General features: G+C 32.6%; 3 protein-coding genes across 6 annotated transcripts in view; 2 read left to right on the top strand and 1 right to left on the bottom strand.

Annotated features, from left to right (window-relative positions):
* Positions 1-854: 854 nt before the first annotated feature.
* On the top strand, positions 855-2,496 carry LOC108755345 (ATP synthase subunit s, mitochondrial). Its single transcript, XM_018498275.1, has 5 exons — positions 855-1,028; positions 1,305-1,393; positions 1,474-1,679; positions 2,100-2,262; positions 2,371-2,496. The coding sequence occupies exons 1-5, from the start codon at positions 1,017-1,019 to the stop codon at positions 2,477-2,479; spliced, it is 579 nt and encodes a 192-aa protein (XP_018353777.1). The 5' UTR covers positions 855-1,016; the 3' UTR covers positions 2,480-2,496.
* Positions 2,497-2,679: 183 nt separating this feature from the next.
* LOC108755352 (UPF0544 protein C5orf45 homolog) lies at positions 2,680-3,712 on the top strand. Its single transcript, XM_018498282.1, has 3 exons — positions 2,680-2,941; positions 3,013-3,081; positions 3,175-3,712. Exons 1-3 carry the CDS (start codon positions 2,891-2,893, stop codon positions 3,673-3,675), a joined length of 621 nt encoding a protein of 206 aa, XP_018353784.1. The 5' UTR covers positions 2,680-2,890; the 3' UTR covers positions 3,676-3,712.
* A 1,404-nt stretch (positions 3,713-5,116) lies between these two features.
* The window catches only part of LOC108755453 (extracellular sulfatase SULF-1 homolog), a 78,786-nt gene continuing 61,803 nt past the window's right edge, over positions 5,117-22,099 (bottom strand). Inside the window, exons 4-17 of one of the 4 annotated variants that reach the window (XM_018498462.1) lie at positions 21,510-21,831; positions 14,218-14,368; positions 13,665-13,840; positions 12,736-12,846; positions 11,605-11,897; positions 8,621-8,971; positions 8,137-8,317; positions 7,803-8,058; positions 7,537-7,722; positions 6,483-7,410; positions 6,019-6,414; positions 5,753-5,944; positions 5,602-5,689; positions 5,117-5,515 (exon numbers count right to left, since the gene is read on the bottom strand). In XM_018498462.1, the coding sequence (XP_018353964.1) occupies positions 5,422-5,515; positions 5,602-5,689; positions 5,753-5,944; positions 6,019-6,414; positions 6,483-7,410; positions 7,537-7,722; positions 7,803-8,058; positions 8,137-8,317; positions 8,621-8,971; positions 11,605-11,897; positions 12,736-12,846; positions 13,665-13,840; positions 14,218-14,368; positions 21,510-21,831 (3,725 nt within the window). In that variant the 3' untranslated portion in view covers positions 5,117-5,421. Of the gene's footprint in view, positions 5,516-5,601; positions 5,693-5,752; positions 5,945-6,018; positions 6,415-6,482; positions 7,411-7,536; positions 7,723-7,802; positions 8,059-8,136; positions 8,318-8,620; positions 8,972-11,604; positions 11,901-12,735; positions 12,847-13,664; positions 13,841-14,217; positions 14,369-21,509; positions 21,832-22,099 lie in introns of all 4 variants that reach the window. The other 3 variants (XM_018498461.1, XM_018498460.1, XM_018498459.1) reach the window with 3 other exon arrangements.

Below are 22,099 nucleotides of genomic sequence, written 5' to 3' on the forward strand. Positions count from 1 at the left end.
GCTGCTCGAGTCACAAAACCGTGCGGTCGTGAATTACGCGGTATTTATAGGAGCCGTCAACCGGCGACCCCCACCACTCACATGCCAGCCAATGAGCGCGATGCCTCATCGCTGCGGATACTGATTGGTCCGCGCTAGCTTTCGAATATGGTATATAAATGCTACACACACAAAGTTTCAGTTTTTCTTGGAATTTGGAGCCGTGCGTTTTAAAAGGATAGAAAGTCCTGTACACATTCGGCAAGCGCTTTTACGATGTTAACATGTATTTAGAACTTGGTTCACGTTACGTATAGTATAGAATTTCAATTATAAAAGAATATTTTGAATACGGGCTTGAAATAATATTTTTTCCAGAAATTAAAAACTGATTAGAATAAATAAATGAAGGCTATCGAAAAAATTACATGAAAGAAAAATTGAACTCATAAAATAATAAGCAATTATAAATTGTGAATCATTTAAATCACATCGCGCAATTATAGAAATATGCTTATTACTTAAAGTTCTATAATAAAGTTTTAAATCAAAATATTAATATAGCAATACTACTCCACTGAGTTTTATTTTATTGTTAGGTATTAAATATATTATGATAATATTATGCTCACTTGTGTATAAAATGAAAATGACATTAAGTTTTTTGTATAATATACGGCATTGGAAAATGGACTTAACGAAATTATATCGACGGCACAGAGAAACATATTATTGTGTAGTTAACATCCTCTTCTTCAGAGGACGACAGTGCGCAGTAGTATTTTGCAGTTACAGATTTTAGGCCATCATGTCCTTTCTCAGGTTTCTCTCTGATACCAGTTATCATGTATATCGTCTCCGACTAGAGGTCTCCATAGTCTCTCTCCTGTCGATAATAGTATTGATACGATACAGGCAGAAGTACTTATATCTGGTACAAGGAAACTGATTGACAATTATTCACAATAAATTTAATCTTCTACTGTTTACAGGCGTGTTGTAAACTTGTACAGTTGATTAGAATAATTGGAGGCACAATGATGCCACGCGTATGATATACTATTATATTTGTTATTATTTGTCAATACAATAATATGATTAACTTTCATTTTTATTATATCACATTTTGTTTATCTTATATATGTATATAAAAAAATGATTATATAAAATAAACAAAATGTGTTATAATGACATGTTGAAAGATGCATAACTCAAGTAGTGTTTTTTATTTCTATATGGAATAACAAGACAGTAATATAAAATACAGGAACTTATTTATTTATTATATAATTATTTTTATATTATATAAATGTTACGTATTATAGATATTAAATGGACTCTTAACCACCACGAATCATTGCCAAAAAGTGCCTAACAGAGAATTCTTCTATTGGTTAACGATAATATTTAACAGGTATCCGACAAAATTCATTCTTATACTAATTGTTAGAGTATTTGTTAATATACAACTTTTAAGATAATAATTATTTTGAGGGTTGACTATGAAAGAATTCAGTCGGTTGGCCCAGATCGTGGATGTGCTGAGTGGCTCTTAAAAAATGGTGCCAGTGTCAGATGGAAAGGTTTCTCAGAATACTTAAAAGATTACAATAAATTACTGTCGGATGAAAATCGATATTATATTCAAGCGATAGACGGTACAGACTCTGGAATAACACATGTAGGATTTCCATACTTGGGTTGGTGTCATTAAATCTGCATGTGTATACATGATAAATTATAATAATATTATTTGACAATAGGATGTTTTAACTGAGAATTCTTTGATAATAACAATATAATTATGATATAATTTGGATTAGATATTAATTTAAATTTTTTATTAAAAACAATGAATGTACTATGTACTACAATGAATCAAATGTATATTACGTTAATTAATATTAACAGAGATAATAGCAACCCAAACACAAAGTTTAAAATTATGACATAAGACATCTTTAAGTCTTTAAACGCAGAAAACGTCTTATGATCTGATTTTAGACACTTTGTTGTCTGGGAAACTTCTTATTGTTAATTAAAAAAAATTAGTTGCATTTCATAAATGAATTCTTGTACATCGTCATGTTGTTAGATAGGTAATATTTATAGAAATTCAGTTGGTTGCAGATATATTGACGAGATAAAACTCATACGTTGTCGTTATTTATATAACACTGCCTTACCATTATTATCAGCAGTAAAGGATACCTTAACTACTCTTGAAATCAAAGATTGTAAGAGTATAACCGATCAAGGAGTACGCAGTTTGAAAAATCTCAAGTAAGCATTTTATATACATATATTTACATTTAAAAAATATTATTTTTAATGTTTATTAAATTGTAAAAATATATAGTTCACATATTGAATTCTTTTTATTTTCTACAGAAATCTGAAGACACTGAAGATTACTGATATTCCATATCTGGAAGATAAAGCTTTACTTAGGAGAGAGCTTATAGAAGCTCTACCAAATTGTACAATAGAATTGAAGTAAATTATATGGGACATCAATGTTAGTAGCACATTTGTGTACAGATTTGTCTTTTTTTTTAACATATATAATACAAAATATATTAATTCAATATGTACTTTATAAAATAATATATAAAAAATAAATTAAGAATTGACTTTTACTTTTAGGACATATTCGCGTGTACTCCACTCCATTCTATTTATTATTTTAAATTAGTCTGTTCTTTTGTCGCTGTACTAAAGTACACTAAAATTTTTTATATCTCCAACTTCAAATATATATCTATTTCATTTTGAGTATTACGAGTGTATCTATATCAGTTCAGTTACAAAGAACAGATCTGACATTTCCAGAGTGGTGGTTATAGTCGTACTTGAATTTGAAGCTCTCTGTGTAGTTCTCTAGTTTTCGAATTACAACATATTTTCAGAAATGCCACAAGATATGAATGTTTTACGTTGTTATTCTTGCAAAATGTACCAAGTAAGTTTAAATTGGACATCATTAATAGTAGCGTCTATTATAACCTATTCATTTCTTTCACATCTTTATAGGTGCATATAGTGAAAAAAGCACGCAAATGGCAGTGCAAATTGTGTAATGCAAAGCAATCCATACAGAAGGTACACATTTCAAGATTCACTAGTGTTAACAAATAAGATGTGTTATAATTTTTATTTTGATTAAATATTAAATGACATTGTTTTTATTTCTAGGTATATTTCCAAGGATGTGGCAAAGACTGTCGTCTTCATGTTCAACATTTGAATTATTTGAAGACAAATGACATATCATTTTCCTTATCTCAAGAGAACAGCAATGATGATTGTAACACTACTAATACTGTTCAAGAATTAGACATTGATAAATCTGTTGAAAGTGAGTGGTCAAAATATCTAGACTCGCCGAAGGAAGAATGTCTATCTAATGCACAAAATTCATCTTCTAATAGTATTTATGAGACTGAAGATATGATAACAAATGAGAAATGTAATGCTATAAATAATGATTTATGTGATTCTGAAGATATTGTAGATGATTTTGTAAGTGAAAATATTGCTGATAAAACGGAGGAGATATGTTTTACAAGTTATAATTGTAGAATCGAAAATAATAAATGCAATTTGCAAGATAGCGATAAATCAAACAAAGATCATAATGATATTGCTAACATTTTTGAAACTTACAGTGAATTAGATGATCCTATTGATATTTAATTTTCATAAATGATTGGATAGTTCCTGTGTAAATAAATAAAAGAACACTGCAGGAACCTACAGTATTTGAATTAAATACATCATTTTCCTGAAAAGTAACATTTTATTACAGAATTTAATACATAAAAAATTCAAAAAAATATATTAAATTGTTTTTTTCACAAATTTTAATATATATTCTACAATTTCAATTAAATGCATAAATTATTTACCTACTTCTCATTATCTATATACATACACATGTATTTTCGGTAACTAAATAACGTTTTTTAATTTATAATGTTTCCTATATAAAGAAAATAATACCGCAGAGACAAAATGTTTCTTCTAAATTCTAGGCTTAAATACATTGTTTCCTTTTGTTACAGTTCTTTTCTAATAAAAATAAATGAAAATGATAGTTTAGTATATAATGTGTAAAGAAGAGAGGGAAAGTAGAATGCTAATTGAAAGATGTTATTACATACATTTTTTCATTTTTATATATCTAAAATAAATAATTTGAATTTGTAAACTATTGCATATCAACAAAAAACTCATATAAGATATTATAAAGATAAGTAATTAAAAAAAAAAAACAATTATGTAGTCGTATAAAGACTGTACATTAGAATATATGAATTTATCATGTTTATCTTTATTTCTTTCTAGTTATATTATATGCCAGCATTCTACTTTTCCTCAATATATTATTATGCGTTATTAATAATCATTTTGCTATACTAAACCGCTGTGCTAAAATAATATGAGGACAAATATGATTACTTATCGTTAGATTAAGAGTCAAAGTCTCAAATAAAAATTTTGTAATTACAGTAATTTTATGTTTTTGAACAATCATAAAAATTCAATTAAAGCTTAGAGCTTATATCATCCATTCTTGCTTTAGAATCAATATTATGATATACCAAGAATATCGATGCTTATAAATGTTTTGGCAGTGCATTACTTAAGGATATGTGTACATTTTGTTATATAAAGGTAATAAGGGAGTTAAAAAAAATGGCAGCGTTTGATAAACATTTCTAATTGTTACACAAATAATACATTACAGAAAGATTGTAATTGGCAAGGGAAGATAAAGTTATTCTTTTCGTTGTGTATTCAGTCTTCTATTACACAGCTGATTTCAGTAATAATATTCTAATAAATACTTTTTGTGTAATAAGAAAATGTATATTGACATTGGTTAATATCGACATATTAACAGTGAGGAAAGTAATAATATTGTCAAATTCAATTTATTATTAATTTTTAAACAAATACGATTAGTCATGACGTACATTATAAAAATTTCAAGCTATACTTAGACAAGTTGCTTGCATAATATAATTGTTTTCTCACTAATTCTTTAAAAAATGAATAAATTATCATCAAAAGGCATTTGCGAAATAGAACAAAATTACCTAACTACGTCTTTAATTATTTATAGTCTCAATTATATAAAATGTATATAAATCATATAAAAATTACATATTTTATATATTTATAAACGTGCTCCACACGGTGCATATGACATTTCTACAATTAAATCTGATAGTAACCATAAAATGTATTGAAAACATGCACAATGTGGATGACGAAGATCTAATAAAATTGAGTTATTAATTTAAATATCTACTAATATAAGCTCGGTCTCTTCATTCTTTATTACTAAATAAATTAGGTTACTAAATGCATTGCGAAATCAATATATACCTAAGGCAATTTGTCACGAAATCATTGAAGCGTAAAAAAAAAGATAAATCAGTATTGATGTCTATAATTATGACGTCGGGGATTGACTGAATCTTGGTGATGTCGCCAGCTAGTTTGCCAGCTTCTACTACGCCTATTCCAACTAAAACAAAAATGATATTGATATTAAAACATATTATCATATTTGATTCAACTATTTTTAATATTTAAAAATACCTCTACACTTACTTTTGTAACTTCTTTCGTCTTTTATTAGGTGGACTGCCAAGTTCGCTTTCGCGTATAATTTGTAACGCCGAAGGTACGAACATATCTTCTGCTAAAACAATTTATAAGACTTTTATTATTTAACATATAAATATTTTTTTACAAAACATACCAAATGCATCATTATATTTTCTTTTCGAAATATATCGTTGGTGCTGCTGAAGTTGTGGCATAGCCTCTCTAGCGTTACCGACTGTACAATCCCATGTACCTTTACAGCCCTTCAAGTGTTCCAATTGATCGTGCAGATAAGATTTTTCAGTGGGTGTTAAAGATGAAGCTCTATTCCATTGTTCAAATGGATCTATGACAAAAAATGAAAGTAAATCAATAATTTTTTCGTAAAATCTTGTTTCTTGAGATACCTTTCATACATACCGAGTCTTAAATTATAATATGTTACTAATCCTGTGGTAAATTCGCAGTAAAGAAAATCGTGCGTTTTGTTAATTGTACGTATGCACGAATATGTGTTATTATTAGCATTCATGCAAAAGCAAAATGGTCCCGCATTCCACAGAGGTGCGGTACGCCAGTGATCATTATCGTGCTCGAAGCAGTTCATTTTTTCCGTTAGGCATTCCTTTTCCAGCTTTGCCTTCTTTCTGAGTTTTCGTTCTTTCTTTTTTAAACGCTCCTCCTTCAATCTTCGTCTTTCTTCCCTAGCAATCTCTTTCTCATCTTTTTTTGTATCAGGCTCGCAATAACATTTATGTCGTGCTTCTAATGGAGTGTTTAGCATCGGTGGCAAACGATCGTTGTTATTGATTAAACCTAAAGTAAAAATTATATAATGAAAAATATCTTTAAAGACAGGAACTAAAATTAATCAAGATTCATACCTTGTTTGTGTTTTCTATCAGGAGATTCAAGAATAGTAACGTCGATCCTTGCTGGTCCAAGAATACCTGACGTCCTGTTCTTTTGTACCTTGGGATATCTCTTCATTGACGGTGTAGTCGGTAATATAATGGATGTATTTCGAGGTCGACCGAAACTTCTATCGATAGCCGGATTAGTTTTTGGCACTTCCGTCATATGTATTGAAGTCATTGTTATAGTTGATCCAGATTCAGTAACTGTGATCGATTCCGTAGTATGATCTTCGCTGGAATCGTTATTACTCCTGAATACTTCTGAATAATGAGTTCCTTGCCTCGCAGTGCTTGATTCTGTAATCGTAGTAGCAGGAAGAGTCATAAATTTGTGATTGTGTTTCTCACGAGTAGGACTTTGCGTAGATAATGTCACATCACTAGTAATATATGTTGCATTTGCGCGTGGGACATCATCGTGTACACTATTCGTAAGCAGCGTATTGTTTCTACGATGATGATGCGTTTTCCTACGCCTTTGCGGCTTATCCTCTTCGATTTCTGTTTTGTTCGTAGGTGTCTCCTTAATCTTCTGACGACGAGGTTGTTTCTTCGGTTTAACTGTCGTTAGAATCATCGTCGTTGATGTTTCACTTGCAGTCTCTATTGTAGAAGTTTCGATAGAACTATATTTGTCGGGCTTCTCTTCTGTCGTCGATGATTTTTCATCGCTCGGAGTAGTATTAATCTTCGTAACAGACTCCGTAGTTGTATTTGTGATAAAATCTGCAGTAGTATGAGCGATTTTATCGTGCTTTTTATGATGGCGGCTTGCGTGTCCCTTTGGAGAATGATGGTGGGTTTTGTGCGAACTGCGAGTTTCTTCTGCGTCGGCAAGCTTCTCCTCATTATCCAAAAATTGTGGTCGTTTGATCATTAAGTGCCTGCGAATCTCCTGCAAATACATAGACGTTATCATAAAACTTAATTAAAAGATCTATATACATATACATTATATCATATTATATTGCATAAGTGTATTAATATATATTTATACAATTTATATATTTATACAATTTACTTTCAACGTTTCCAATTGTATTCGCATCTCTCGGATTTGCTGCTCAATCTCTCGTCTGGATATTCGCCACTCGTTAGGATCTTGATATATAGCTTCGGTACAATTTACACCCCCTTCCGGTAAAACCAAACATTTTGGCGACAGTGATTTTCCTACTTCGGATGATAAGTGACGAACTTGAGTTTGCTAAAATGATAAATTGCTTATATTTATAGTAATATATATAAAGTTATATTAGCAGATTCCAACGTTTCGTCAAACGTTACCTTTAAGTCATCTAGTTCTTCTTCAATGCTTTCCATAATCTTTGTGACATGTTCTATAGTATCCTTTTTCGTTACGTTTCTTCGTACTCTCCGATGCCTTTTTATTACGTCATTCAAGTTTAATCGACCATTAACAATCTTATCTAAAGTGGGATCAAAATCGTTTATCGAGTAGCCGTAATCCAAGTAGTCGACAATGTATTTGTTTAATTCGTCAGTTTCATCGGAGTTCTCAACTCTTATATTACTGTCGGTTCTGAAATACATGTCATATAGAGCTTCAACAATAAAAAACTCTTCCGAGCTCTGCGATATTTAATAATTACTTTCGTACCTAAGATTTTTCTTATATTCTTCGTTTACCTCCCGCGCCAGCATATCAATCTCCTGCATCATATCGTCATCATCTTCCTCGTCAATCGCGCGTCTGTCTCTATCATCCAAGTCAATGTCATTATCAGATTCTTCATTATTTTCCTCGGTTGATACGATATCATCCGATATTTCTCGCTTGCCTGTATCAAATTATTTTTCATTCGTTTTAATTCAAATTTAATTCATATCAAAACGTTAAAGAGAAGCCTTTGAGAGCCAACACAAGTTGTAATTATAATTTATTGATTTACTCATTAGAGCCTTTATTTAAATTATTTGTTTAATTCATTTCATAACAATTATTTCATTAATTTAAGGGATTGTAAATTGCTAGGATAAAAAGTCGAGCTCAAATTTATTAGGGAATCTTTATTATTGGAGCTTTTATTTTATTCTTTGATAGATTATATGAAAATGCAGAACAATAATAACGCTAAGATCACCTCGTTTGGTGAAGAATCTCGCTGTGTCGTCATAAGGATCCACAGGTCGGCGGTCTTTCGTGAAACCGTATCTCTGTCCGTCATAATCGTTAGACTCGAGCCTCGTGTAGATCACGCCGTTGGGGGTGAAACAAGCGCACTTCTTCGAAACCTTTTGCGGCGGTGAAGGCGCCGCATATCTACATTTGTGCCGTCGCCAGCGGTGCCCGTCTCTCTCGCATCGCCACTTCTGTCCAGGAAGACAATCGGTCTGCGCTTCTGGTCGCGAGCACTCCGCCGCGAGACGCTCATGCTTTGTCGCATAGGGCGCGTGCATCGGATGCACCCTATTGTCGAGATGTGGATCTGAGCCTGAGACACAAATGCGTGATGCAGCAATGAAAAATCTGTTTCAGATTAATTTCGTTCATCAGATTCCCTGATATGCGACATCTGTGTTTGTAAGATATTTAAAATTAAAAAATGGGAACTTTCAGCAAGATTTCGATGAGACTATTTTTCCAAAAATTTCTTTTTTGGAAGTTTTCATTCATTATATATGGTTTTGATAACTTTCTGTGTATATGGATGCAATCACATTCCAGACTACTAAAAACGTAAATAAAAATTTGCCAAATTTCCAAAGTTTTCGTAGGAATGTCATCTGTGATATGTTAACGTTAAAATATTTGTTACAGACAGAAGATTAATATTTATATCTGTGACTGTTATATCGCTCCAATGAGGAACTAAAGTGATCATATAGGATGAAATCACTGATCTCTAATGAAAACGGATGCGAAGTGGTTTACAGTATCTAGAAAACGGAGCGATAGAGGGATCAACTTCATATTCATATGCAAACAGACATCCATATGAAGTTAAACATAACGCAACACAGTGTTGCAGACCAACAGAACTCGACTTAATTCCTCGAAGCTTGATATTTCGACGACAAGGAGGAATACTCGATAATATCACTACGGATTCTAGCGAGCAAAAAAAAAAAAGAACCGTTGGAATCAAGCAAGTTTATATCCATTTTTATCAATATAGATTAACTTCAATCTCGGTTCTTAATTTACTTTTTATCTTTTTCTAATTCTTAAAACTACAGACAGATAGAAAGTGAATTAAACCGAGATTAAAGTTAATCTATGTTGGTAGAAACGGGCATCAGAACCCGAATGTCATATATTTCTTGGCGTTGGAAATTTCCCTTTAAAAAAAAAGAATCCATCCCAAACAGTTCTTGATTCCATAATACGTATCATACAAGATTTCCTGTGCGTTTGGAGAAACATCATCATCGATAATGTTCATATATACGTTTTGCTTTTACTCTCTGGCATCACGTTTATCGTCAAAAATACCCTCGCGACAAAGCCCTCTCTCGATAATCTCGAAAGGAGGATAACAGGAGGAAGGATGCGCCCCGGCTCGATCCCGAGGACCGGGTATTTATGCTAATGCATACCAGGGAAAGAACTTGTTCCTTCGCGCGTGTACGCGTAATACGCGACGCACAGCATCTGGCGTAACGGTAAGGTTTTATAATGTAACGCTGTGCTGTGTACGCCCAGAGCATCTGCTCTTGTCGTCGAACCAACGGATTTATCTATCCGAGTTTTCGTAAGATTAATGTCGCGGGCTCTGCCTTGACGCTTCCTAGAGTTCATTTTACAATAATCATTTTATAATGCATAATTGGTAATTTCTAATCTAAGTTTTCTAACAACAAAAATGAAATTTTTAAAAGAGGATAAAAATTGATAATTTCTATTGGACTACCATTAACTAATTTTAATATTGAGAATATAATTTGAAATGTAATGGGAATTTGAACAATCTCATTGACTCATAAATTCCAATAATCCGATGAACGTAATGGTCCTATGAATTAATTATTCAATTTATTATCTATCTGTACTTTATCGTCAGAGCCTCGGTCATTTATTTGATTAGAATACATCTAATTTTCATACTATACGTAAAAGCGTTTTGTCCAAATAATCACGTACTGCACGAAAAATCCAAAGAGTTGGCGTTAATAATTAAAACGAGAGACAGTAGTGAAATTAATTCACACTTAATCAAATAGAAAATAAAAAATGCAATCTCTTCTTATATGTTTTTATCTCAGTTTACAATATAATTAGCAATCTCTTCTTATATATTTTTATCAGTTTACAATATAATTAGGATTACGATTTGATTGTATATGTATTGTATCTAATTTTTATATACAACAAACTCTCTATTTATGTCTAACTCTAGAGTGTAAAAATTGACATTAGAAAAACACGATTGTTGAGTATATATGTTATCCATATAAACATATAAACGTATTGTACTTTCTGAGACATATAACATGTCTTATTATTATCGCAAAATATGTTAGAATAAAATACGAAATAATTCTCATGTATTCCCTTTTATTACAATATATATTAATATAATATGATTTTGATTTTTAACTGTTGGTTTTTTGTCATATTCTGTTTTATCGAAAAATAAAGAAATTCATCGGCTATTTATTTTCTTTACCTAGCGACAATTTATGTTTGCTACTATTTATTGGTGGTACTACTTATTTTCTAAAAATTGAAATCAATCAAAATGTTATTATATGTATAATAATAGAAAATGATTTAATTCTGTTTTCAATTATAACCAATTGTGTGTACTTTTAAATATAAGATTTATGTTTGACTTCATATAAAGTGTGAAAATTGACATCAGGGAAACTGTTGAATACATATGTTATCCATGAATATAATTATAAACATATTTTAAGTGACATATCTTATTATTATCGCAAAATATATAATAATATATAGAATAAAATATAAAATAACTCTCATGCATTCTTTTTTAGACAAAATTACTTCAGTACTTTTTAAATGACAAAAAATCCAATTTGTCAAGGAATCATGTACGGTTCTGTTAAAAAAAAAAAAGAAAAGAAAATAGAAATAGAATAAAATCTTTCTATTTAAACTCACTCGTCTCATCGGTCATCGAGTCCTCAAAATCCTCATCATCAGAGATATCCTGATCACTTCCGGTGTCATTCTCTATGAATCGATGCTCTGTTTCGACATCCGCATCTGGATCAGTAATATCATCGTCCTCCCCTTCTGGCGTCGAACTCGTCGGCCGCTTGACTTGGGTGGCATTTTGTCTCCTGGCTTCTCGCGCCTTCGATTCAGCGATAGATTCTGGAGTTTCACGACGGCCAGAGGACTCGATCAGGAATGTGTCGGGCCACTTGAACTTCGACCTTCTGCCATGCTTGCTACTGTAACGGGCTTTACTCACAAGCGAGATCGATACGGCGCGAGAAAGGTTTACTTTGAGAAAAAAATATTGCGCTTCGCGATAACGGGATTATTACTGTTATAATAATTTAATGGAGCTGCATGACGGAGATTTTAACTCGCTAGTCTCGTAAAGTCTGTAAAAAGTCACACTGCAAAAAGAGCGTTTTAACAACGTAACTTCGTCTAACCAAGTCAGAAAGTTCTGACAAATTAATGAAATTATAAAACAGGAATTTTAGCTCAGTATGGACTGAAATCCGGTTACGTGACTCGCATTAAAGTTAAGTATCCAGGAACGTTAAACTCGAACATGCAATTGAAAATTATTACATTGAGAATTCATCGTGGGAATGATGTGTGTGACATAACGCGCCGTACTAAATGATCAAGATCTCGAGGTCAATGTACTAATATTCAAGCTGTTATGTTCCAACAGCAAGAAGAAATAAGACAATTGAATTTTCTATAGATAAAATTTCACTAGAAAAAAAATTCAGTTAAAAAATTATTTCATCAAGAACACTTTCGGTAAGATACAATTTATTTTACTGAATGGCTGTGAACCTTAATATGAGTAAACAATTTTTTAAATATTATAACATTTTTGTAATGATACATCCTGCGTAATCAGAAAATGAGAGAAAATATTAAAGTGTGAGTACACATACATATATATACATTTTTTACGTATTAATATATTTTACATATTTAATTTTCATGTATTTCTGATCACATGTCGATGTAACGTGCAACGACATGGTGAGCTTGAAGATTTAAGTGCATGACCTCAAGAAAAACTGTCAACGTACTCACTTAAGAAAGAGCTTCTTGAACGAACGACCATCCATCTGTGGCGGCGTCTCGACGCCAGCGATATCCAGGAACGTTGGCGCCAGATCGATGTTCAAAACTATGTCGTCTACTCTGCAATGTTATGCGAATGTTTTATTGCGACCCAATATCGGGCCCTACACTTTCCGTTTATTTGTTCTTAAACGAGTTTCCGTGAACGAAAGCCAACGCGCAAGTTTCGCGGATAACAGCATTATAATGACCTCACCGCAACTTCATATGTCCAATAAACCTCTTATAGCTATATGGCTGTACTTTCAGAACTACTTGACGTAAAGAACGTTTAACGATCTCTCGACATTTATTGATGTTCATTTACTCCCAGAGATATATTAGACAGATATTAAGACAGTTAAAAATTTTATTATAGTGTTATTACAAGGAATAATTTTATTTCTTCTTGAATTTAAGTCTAGTTTAGTTCAAATTTATCTAAGGGAAGAGAAGGTAATAAAAAGGAAAGAATTTAATATAGTATATCTGATGAATCATTTGGCTGATATGATAATAATTCACATTTAATATATATATATCAAATATAAATAGAAACATAATAGAAAATAGGGAATCTAATCTGTTCCTATCGTTTTTTATTAGTTTACAATTTATTTTCTATTCTCAAAGATTTCGTTTCTATATGGATATATATAATATTTTTTAGAAGAATCGATATAATTTTACAAGAAATGCTATTCGCTCTTTCAGACATCGTCCGCTTTTTCGAATTTCAGTTTCATAATCTATAAGGACAATTCTTATAATTCAAGCTCTCCATACTTCAAAATTAAAGAAAACATTTTTTCAAAAATACAAAAATTAAAATTCCTTTGATTTTTTAGCAAATTCCCATAACTATGATATCTAAAATTAAATATGCAATTGAAACTTACATGGATCCAGGTTCGATACCAGGACCTCTAATAAGGAATGGCACTCGTACATCGAATTCGAACGGGAAGCTCTTGCCTTTTATAAGTCCGAACTGGCCCAAATGATATCCGTGGTCGGACGTATAAATAATATACGTGTTATCTAGTTCACCCAGATCCTTTAATTCTTGATAAATCTATCGTAAAATAAATCGTAACACGTATTGAACTCTAATTTTTGTTAAAGATAGTTCTCCAGAAATAATATGACTTATACAACTAGATTCTCCCTTCTAAATTTCAAACGTTTTACATTAAACAAATATACTAAATTTTAGTAAATCATTTGTTTAAATAGGGCCAATAAAATATTTACTAAATATAAAGATATACTTATTTGGTACAAAACAATTATTTTGATTTAACTATTATTTCTTTTTATTGAGTAAATATTTATTTATTAGGAGTAAATATTTAATTGGCACTATTCAAATAAATATTTACTAAAATTAGTATATTTTTTCTCAGTGTAAATATAATTCTATGTAGATAAGTGCACAAATGTTAAGCGTACCCTATCCACAGCAGCGTCGACGCTCTGCAAGGTTTGCAATCGTTTTGTCATTAAAAGATCTGTAAACTGCTTGTGAATGGGCTGCATCTTCTGTGTAACTTGAAGTATCCATTGTTTGTCGGGATTTGGTGCGTAATCATACGCTGGCGTGCTGAAATGCAAAAGTGCAAACATAATTTGTTAATCTTATTTAATATTATTGTGATCTTACACAAACACATTTAAAATTTAATTTTTTTTCTTTATTAGAGAAAACGGTTTGAAAAAACATTTTCCGGCAGAGTTCGGTCATAACAAGATTCTATCTTTAATGAGCAATTAATAATGTATAAACAATTTAATAGTATACATTATTAATCTCTAAAAATCAAGGAAAAATATTTCACGTAAATAAAGTTATTGTTTTATATATGCTTCAAAACTATAACTGCATATAATATAACTGTATAATAATGAATAATTTATATTAATTAGAATATAAAGACAAATCTAAATAATAAAAAGATTTGGTTTTGATATCGATAAACTCTCTCATCTACTAATTAAATCGCATGTATTATATTGTGCTAGAAAACACGAAATACAAATATAATTATGTATCGCTTAAATAATCTGCAACGTCATGCTAAAAAATTATCATTTTAATTATTCTCTTTAAAATATCCGAAAGAGTTCCCTTTATAGAAGCTCTGGTTATATTTTAAAATGCTCTTATAAGATTTCTTAAAGCAAGAGAAATCATGTTACACCAAAGTTTTCCAATATTTGGTTTTCGTGATGTTCAAGATATGAAAATAATTAGAACAAAATATATTTATTATTTCAGCTACATAGTTAAAAAGAGAGATATAAAAATAATTAACGATTTTGTTCGAAAAATAATCAACGGTTTTAAATCCCTAGAGTCTCTTTCAACGCGATTTCTTGTTTTGCGAAAAATCCATCAGCGGCTAATTTAATGTTACGTCGCAAAATCTTAGCAGTTGCGTGACGATGTCCTTAATTATAATCGCGATCTGTTGTGATCCCGAGATCTTAACAAGAACCGGATTTAGAAACATGTAACACAGTTTTGTCCCAGAAATCCTAGACAGCTAGACCAAAATTGAATGAATCTCCTGTGGCCAGAGCGAGGGATTCGCCAGTGAGACAGCAAAATGAGAATCATAGGTAGACGTTCAAAACGAACCGTCGCCGCCTCGTTCTCCACCTCCAATTACGTGAGACACGAAATTATGGATAATTGGCTCTTCACTTTCCTTCACATCCTTTAGAGGTGCTCATATCAGGATCTTTGTTTTATTGACGGTTTTTCATGCAGTGAAAACAAGTTCTCGATTACGTATGTTCCGCATATGTTTAATAAACTACATTTTTTTAAATATATTCTTGAAAAGAAAACAAGATTTTACACATCTACCTACGATTTACGTAACTATAGTAACATAAAAAATAAATCAATTTTGAAGAGACTTCATTTATAATAAAAATGTTTAATTTAATAAAATTAAGAAATTATCTATAAAATACCGGAACTATGATTTTTACAAAATCTAAATACAATACTAGAATTATGATTAAAAAAGAAACGACTTTCATTAAAAAATCTATACAAATATGTTTGTAGATAACAATATTTTCATGCAATAACATTTAGATTATACTCACAAATGCGCAACACGATAGAGATTAATGATAGTAAATACAATACATTAATCGATCCTGATATCGAGGGGTGCATGAGAATTTCCTAAAGTATAAATTATCATAATTTACTGCATCTAAATAAACTGTAGTAGTTTTCTGCGAATCGGAAATTCACAATCAAGAAGAAGAAGACAATCGTATTAATTTCGAAATGGGGAATGCCTCGAAGAGTGCTATTTTCACAATGTAACGCATACGGACCACTCGTTTCGTCTCGACTTGACTCCTTAATTGCAGCCTATTCTGCGCTTGCCGTCTCACCCCATGACCACTTAACTCGTCCGCGAGACACCGCGAATTATATTTACACCCAGACGAGTGTCATTGCTTGCTCTCTCTTTTATGTTCCGTTCGTCTCCGCGCGACTTCCTTCTTTTGCCTAGAGAAGAAGTGCATGATTTGATGACACAGCAAATTAAACAGAAATAAAACAAATATCTTGCAAACAATAATTGAATTGATTATCTAGTATTAAATTATCACGTAACTTTTGCCTGAAGTCCATCACACACAAAATGATATAAGCTGCATAAACATAATATAACGCCGCAGGACCGATCAGCATGCGACACAAAAAAACGCTATATTGATTTATATAAGACTCATTGGTCCAGTGATCTCTTATGCTTACGTAACTTATATCATTTTGTGTATGATGGCTCAAACAAGAGAACGCATTTTAGCATAAGCTGATTTTAGATAAATGCAGAATGTCACTGGAAACACATCCTTATTTTTTAAATATTATAGATATTATATATTATTATAAAAATATTAGATATTTCGAAAATCATTATTCGTTATAACAGACATAATTAATTAAACAAAATATTTTCGAAAAAATTTCCATTAGTAGAATTATATTGATCATTTTTTCAAATTCACAAAATTTAATTTAAATATTCTGCTTGATAATATACAATCTATAATCATAAAAGTGTTGGAGCATAAAAAGACGCGCAATGTTGCGAAACAAAGTTTCTTTGTTGTACAGAACGAAGTTATTAACCCACGCATTTACGCACACGCGTATGCATAATAATCATATGCATAAATAATCGAACAATCTTTATCCGACGTCTCGAAGATCCATCGAGTCAAGCGAGTTAACGCTCAAGAAGTTGCGTAGGGGTTAAACTAAACTCCACGGCTGTAAATTAAGATGTGTAATCTTTTAACATGCTCGTCTATTTACGCGATTGTAAACGGATCTTATAAGTTTCCATTTTCGATCACGAACACACGTTTATTCGTTGCAATTAATTGCGATTGCTTCAACTACCAACACCTCATGCGAGAAATTGGTACAAAATTACAGGACGAAATTAGAAAATTGAATGTTTTATAGGTACAGTGTAATAGAAGCTCGAGATTTTTTTCTCATAAAGAAAAAAAAAGGATTCTGCTAGCGAGTTGAGAAACTTTGCAATCGTAAATATAGACATTACTCTGCCAAGATATTAGCATTAAACTATCATTAAATACCTATTATTAATTTAAAATAATTATCCTACGATGCACTTAACACCTTTATAGATCGAGAGAGAATTAGATTAGCATCATGCTGGCGATTGCTTAAAGGTGCACCGATAAAAGCGCTCTAAAAGCACGTTGCCATGCATACCGCTCGACACATTAATTTCTGTCGATTAGCTTTTGAGTGGCACGACATGGGAACGCCGTGATATACGAGCGTAGAATGAAAACCTTGGTATTAAAACGCCGGTCGACATTCTGCGATCATCGCGTAAATGGCCGTAATGTCGCGCCGTAATTAAATATAATCTGCAACATCGAGGTGTGTTAAGCATTTTTGCGAAAGCATAATATTTCGCGATAATATTTCGTAATTATTCTATCGCTGGTGTTTTTCACTGTGCATTCAATGCATATTTAACCAAATGTAATTTCCCATCTCATCTCGAACAATTTTTGTGTCGGACAAATAAATCCTAAATTTCCATTTGATAGTTTTCAGTATTACGAGTCACTTTCGGGAAATAGAATTTTCAGAATGACACTCGTCGAACAATCGCTCTCAATCCCGCCGGAAATTTTCACAATCGAGAATCGGAGCCAGACAATAAAGTTTTACAGACACATGTTGTGGGATCGCAAGAGAAAATATATTGAACTCGGAAATGTAGCGTTCAGTCAATAAAAAGAATCTCAAAATCTAAACTTTCTTGGAAAATTGTAATTTTTCAAAAATATGCAAATAAAAAATTGTATGCTTCCTTTCCTTCAAGTACATCGTAATTTTTGTTATAATAACAATAATAATTTATGTGCCTGGTATTAGATTGAAAGTTTCCTGCTTATGTTCCACTTTAGAAGTAATTAGCGCTCTACACACTCATGATTAACAAATTCTTAAGCAAACTTCTCGCGTTCTCCACGTCTTCGCGATGACAAGCGATGGAGAGACAAGTGTGATAAATCATCCAGAGCAAAGCTCGTTCGTTTATCGCAAAACGAGATGAAATTTCAACGAGTTTTTCCCTTGTTTTGTGTCTCAGAAATCCGGTAATGAATCGCACGCCATTACCAGATGTACATTTACGCGATCAAAAGCTCCTTTTACTCTTGGCAGGAGACAAACGTGTTTATAATGTCACTATTTTCTCAATTCATATTACGCGAAATATTTTCGATGCTGAAAATTTACACACAACAACGGCACGCGAAAGTCTACAACAACAATCAGTTTATATAGGATGAGGTATAAGTATGTTTTAAAATTTCGTGAATATATTTCTGAGTAAAAGAGAAGAACAAATGTTCCTATGATCATCAAGTCACAAATGTTTCGTTGGTATAAAATAATAAACATAAATACAGTAGTACCAAATAATGACTTTATTTAAGCTTCAGATGACTATTTTTTTTACAAGAGATGTTGGCAAATCTCTTGCCTTCCATCATTTTCCATACATGTTTGAGTATGATGTACGCATGATTGGCACATTCATTCGTAAACATCATATTTCCATGGATCATCTGATGAGTATTCTGCATGCACACGTTCCTATAGGTTCTCTTCATTATTAATTACATAGAAAGAACGATTTTGCTGAAATATCTAAAATTTTGCTGGATACAGATCTGACAATAATTTACAAATCATAAAAATCATTTTGCTGAAAACTTAAACTAATTGCTAGAATATCAAAATTTTTTGCAGTATTGTTTATCATTTTTTATAATAGTTTCCAACATAATTATTTTCAGATCTGTATCCAACAAAATTTTGAGTCTTTCAGCAAAATCGTTCTTCCTATGTGGGATTTCACAGACGATGGTCTTCAAATAATCTTTCGAACAAAAATCTAATTCAGATTCAAATCCGACGATCAAATTTGAAATTTATTTGTATCCGTATTATTTCGATAATACTTGCAATCTAGTGTTCATTTGTTCTTTCTTTTTATTCAAGAACACGTTTATGAAATTTTGAAACATACTAACTTAAATTATATTAATCACTCTCTGCAAACACTGCTCTTTCTCTTTCACTTGGACGGTGCAACGAATTCTAATGAGATTGCCAAAAGGATCGAAGGTATTACTTTAAATTCCAACACTGTTTTGTAGATTGTTTAGAGAATCGTTATCGAAATCTGAATTAACATCGGAAGTGTCATTTTTCGATCTGCTCTTGTTACATGATCAATGTTTCATAGCGTCTAGACAAATAAAGCCTGATCGAGGAACAGCTCGCACATCCGCTATCGTTCCACTTTTTGTTCCGAGCCTCTGCGACGCGCTGTGTCGCTTTTTTTTTCTCTTTTCGCAGACACAGGTGTACGTAATAATACCTCTCTCGCGCGACGCGGTTCGTAAGAGTGCGCTCATGATGGTCTAGGGCACTCCATCATTCGAAGCGATGTCTATCCGGTCTAGGACCGCATATACATGCGCTGACGCTCGATATCGCTCGCGTCTTCCATCCCCGCAACCCCTCGTATTCCGGACGTGGATTTTCACGCGGGCGGAGATAAACCGCGCGAATTTACCGGCCTCCGACATGGATGGAACACGCGCCGCATTGTTCGGAAGGAGTGAAAAGCACGATGGAGTCCGGCTCGTCGACGCCGACGTCGCGTCGAGCCAGGGGAGGTCGCCCCCGCATTCTCGTATTTTCCGCACGGCGACAATCCTTATTGTCGGGTCGCGCGTTCCCCGTCGTACTCGTTATCAGACGGATGGAAAAGCGGTTTGCAACAGCGAAAAATAATAGATATGCGCGCGACTGGGTTCGATGAAGTTGCGGTCGTCATGTCAGCGTCGACTCGAACGAGCCAGGCTCACGATATCGACGACACGATATCTTTGACTTGTTCTCCGTGGGAACTGACTCTCGTTGATTTTTGCTGAGACCACCGAGTTCTCAAAGATTGCATCCATCGAATCGAACAGCATAAAGACATGCTTGACTTCATCATCGTATACGAAAAGAACGGTTTTGTTGAAGTATCAAAACTAAATCTGAAAATAAATTTTATTGGTTATCAAAATAATTAAATGTCGAAGCTGATTACTAGGATGTCAAATCTTTTTGCAGTATTGCTCACCATGCTTGAATATCCAACATAATTGTTTTGATTGTCCAACACGATTATTTTCAGATCTAAATTTTCGGATATTTTAGCAAAATCGTTCTTTCTGTGTAGTTTGCTTGAATCCTATTTCTAAGATGGAACGATGAAGTCATCGGATTAAGTGCAATCGGATAAAGAGAAATTGCGAAGTGCAATCGGATAAAGAGAGATGTAAATCTTCTCGGAGCGGTTCTCAACGAGAAGACTGCATAATCAGGACGAATAATAGACGTGAAACAATGAAGCAGAAAGGATCGTGTAGTGCGTCTCGCAAAAAGATTATGCAAGAAGAGCAAAACACGCATTAACACAATACACGATTAATATCATATGGCGCGATAAAGCTCTTTACTTCCAAAGCTAATTCTTTAATTAAACAAATTTATTGAAATTAATTAAATAAATTTATTAAGTTTAATTTTTAAAATTGTACTTTGATATATCAAAATTGAATGGATGTCATAAATTATGATTTGTACTTTTAAAGCAAATGTCATATGTTTTTTATTTCTTTTCCGAAATCCGATCAATCATGTAAATACAAATATTCATAATAAAAGATCAATTAATTCTTATTTTACGCAACCATGTAATTTAATTTCTACTATATTTATACTGTATATAAACTGTAAATATTATCGAATCCAATCAACTAACAAAACTTCGCTTCAATTAAATTTCATATCAAAGGAGTAGAATAATGAAATCAAATAAAAGTGCACTTATTTCCTTCGTGAAGCAGATGCGAGAGCATAATACGTTTACTTACAATTCTCTCAATCGGAAAACGACATTCTGTTCACGATTGGACATGTGTACACATATGCTGTCTCACGAATGTATCGCTGATCATCGAGCGGACGGCATTGAGAAATGGAACCGGTTTGCAAAAAAGTCTTTGGTACCGCGTGCGTTTCGCCGCCAGGTGTAAAGTCGCGCTTGTAAAAAATTAGAATAGACAGTCAGAAAGTCTGTTGTACTCACTGATGAGTGGTGACGTTGAAGAAGAGATGCGAGAATTGCGGCGCCGAGTCCTCCGGACCGTGCGGCGCCGGAAAACTGGCGACTAACATTACCGGCTTCCGGGCAAAATTGTGTTTGCTCTGCCTAAGGAAAGCCACGCTGTCGTTGGCTATCAGATCCGGATAATAGTCCCGACTGTAGTCGAAGCCGTGCTTTATCTTCTTGCCGTTCATGTTGACACTGTAGTTGTAGTAGCGGGAATTCATTATAAGACCGCCCCATTCCCGCCATCCCGGTGGTATATACGAACCGTTGTACTTATTCAAATACTTGCCAAAGTATCCTGAAACGAAAACAAAACCGCCTGAATTAAATCTGGGTGAACTATTAAATTTTCAATTCCTCGTTTCTCTTGATATCTCTTTCTTTTAGATTATTGTAATTTTAACTCTTTCATGCTATCATGTCATTTCGTTACGTACTTATCATACTGGGTAAAAAATATTACATAAAAATAAAAGATACTATAAAAGTAAATGATATTATAACAATTTTTTTCAATCAAAACACCAGATATAATATAATACCAATTAAATGTACGTATCTTCATT

This window comes from Trachymyrmex septentrionalis, unplaced genomic scaffold, assembly GCF_001594115.1.
Source record: "Trachymyrmex septentrionalis isolate Tsep2-gDNA-1 unplaced genomic scaffold, Tsep1.0 scaffold87, whole genome shotgun sequence".
In the NCBI taxonomy this organism is placed as follows: Eukaryota; Metazoa; Arthropoda; class Insecta; order Hymenoptera; family Formicidae; genus Trachymyrmex; species Trachymyrmex septentrionalis.

Coding starts and splice junctions, on each gene's coding strand:
- LOC108755345 (XM_018498275.1), top strand. Junction 1,394..1,473: donor TTAACGATAATATTTAACAG/GTATCCGACAAA, acceptor AATTATTTTGAG/GGTTGACTATGAAAGAATTC. Junction 1,680..2,099: donor TGTAGGATTTCCATACTTGG/GTTGGTGTCATT, acceptor ATAGAAATTCAG/TTGGTTGCAGATATATTGAC.
- LOC108755352 (XM_018498282.1), top strand. CDS start 2,891: ATGCCACAAGATATGAATGTTTTACGTTGTTATTCTTGCAAAATGTAC. Junction 2,942..3,012: donor ATTCTTGCAAAATGTACCAA/GTAAGTTTAAAT, acceptor ACATCTTTATAG/GTGCATATAGTGAAAAAAGC. Junction 3,082..3,174: donor CAAAGCAATCCATACAGAAG/GTACACATTTCA, acceptor TTTTATTTCTAG/GTATATTTCCAAGGATGTGG.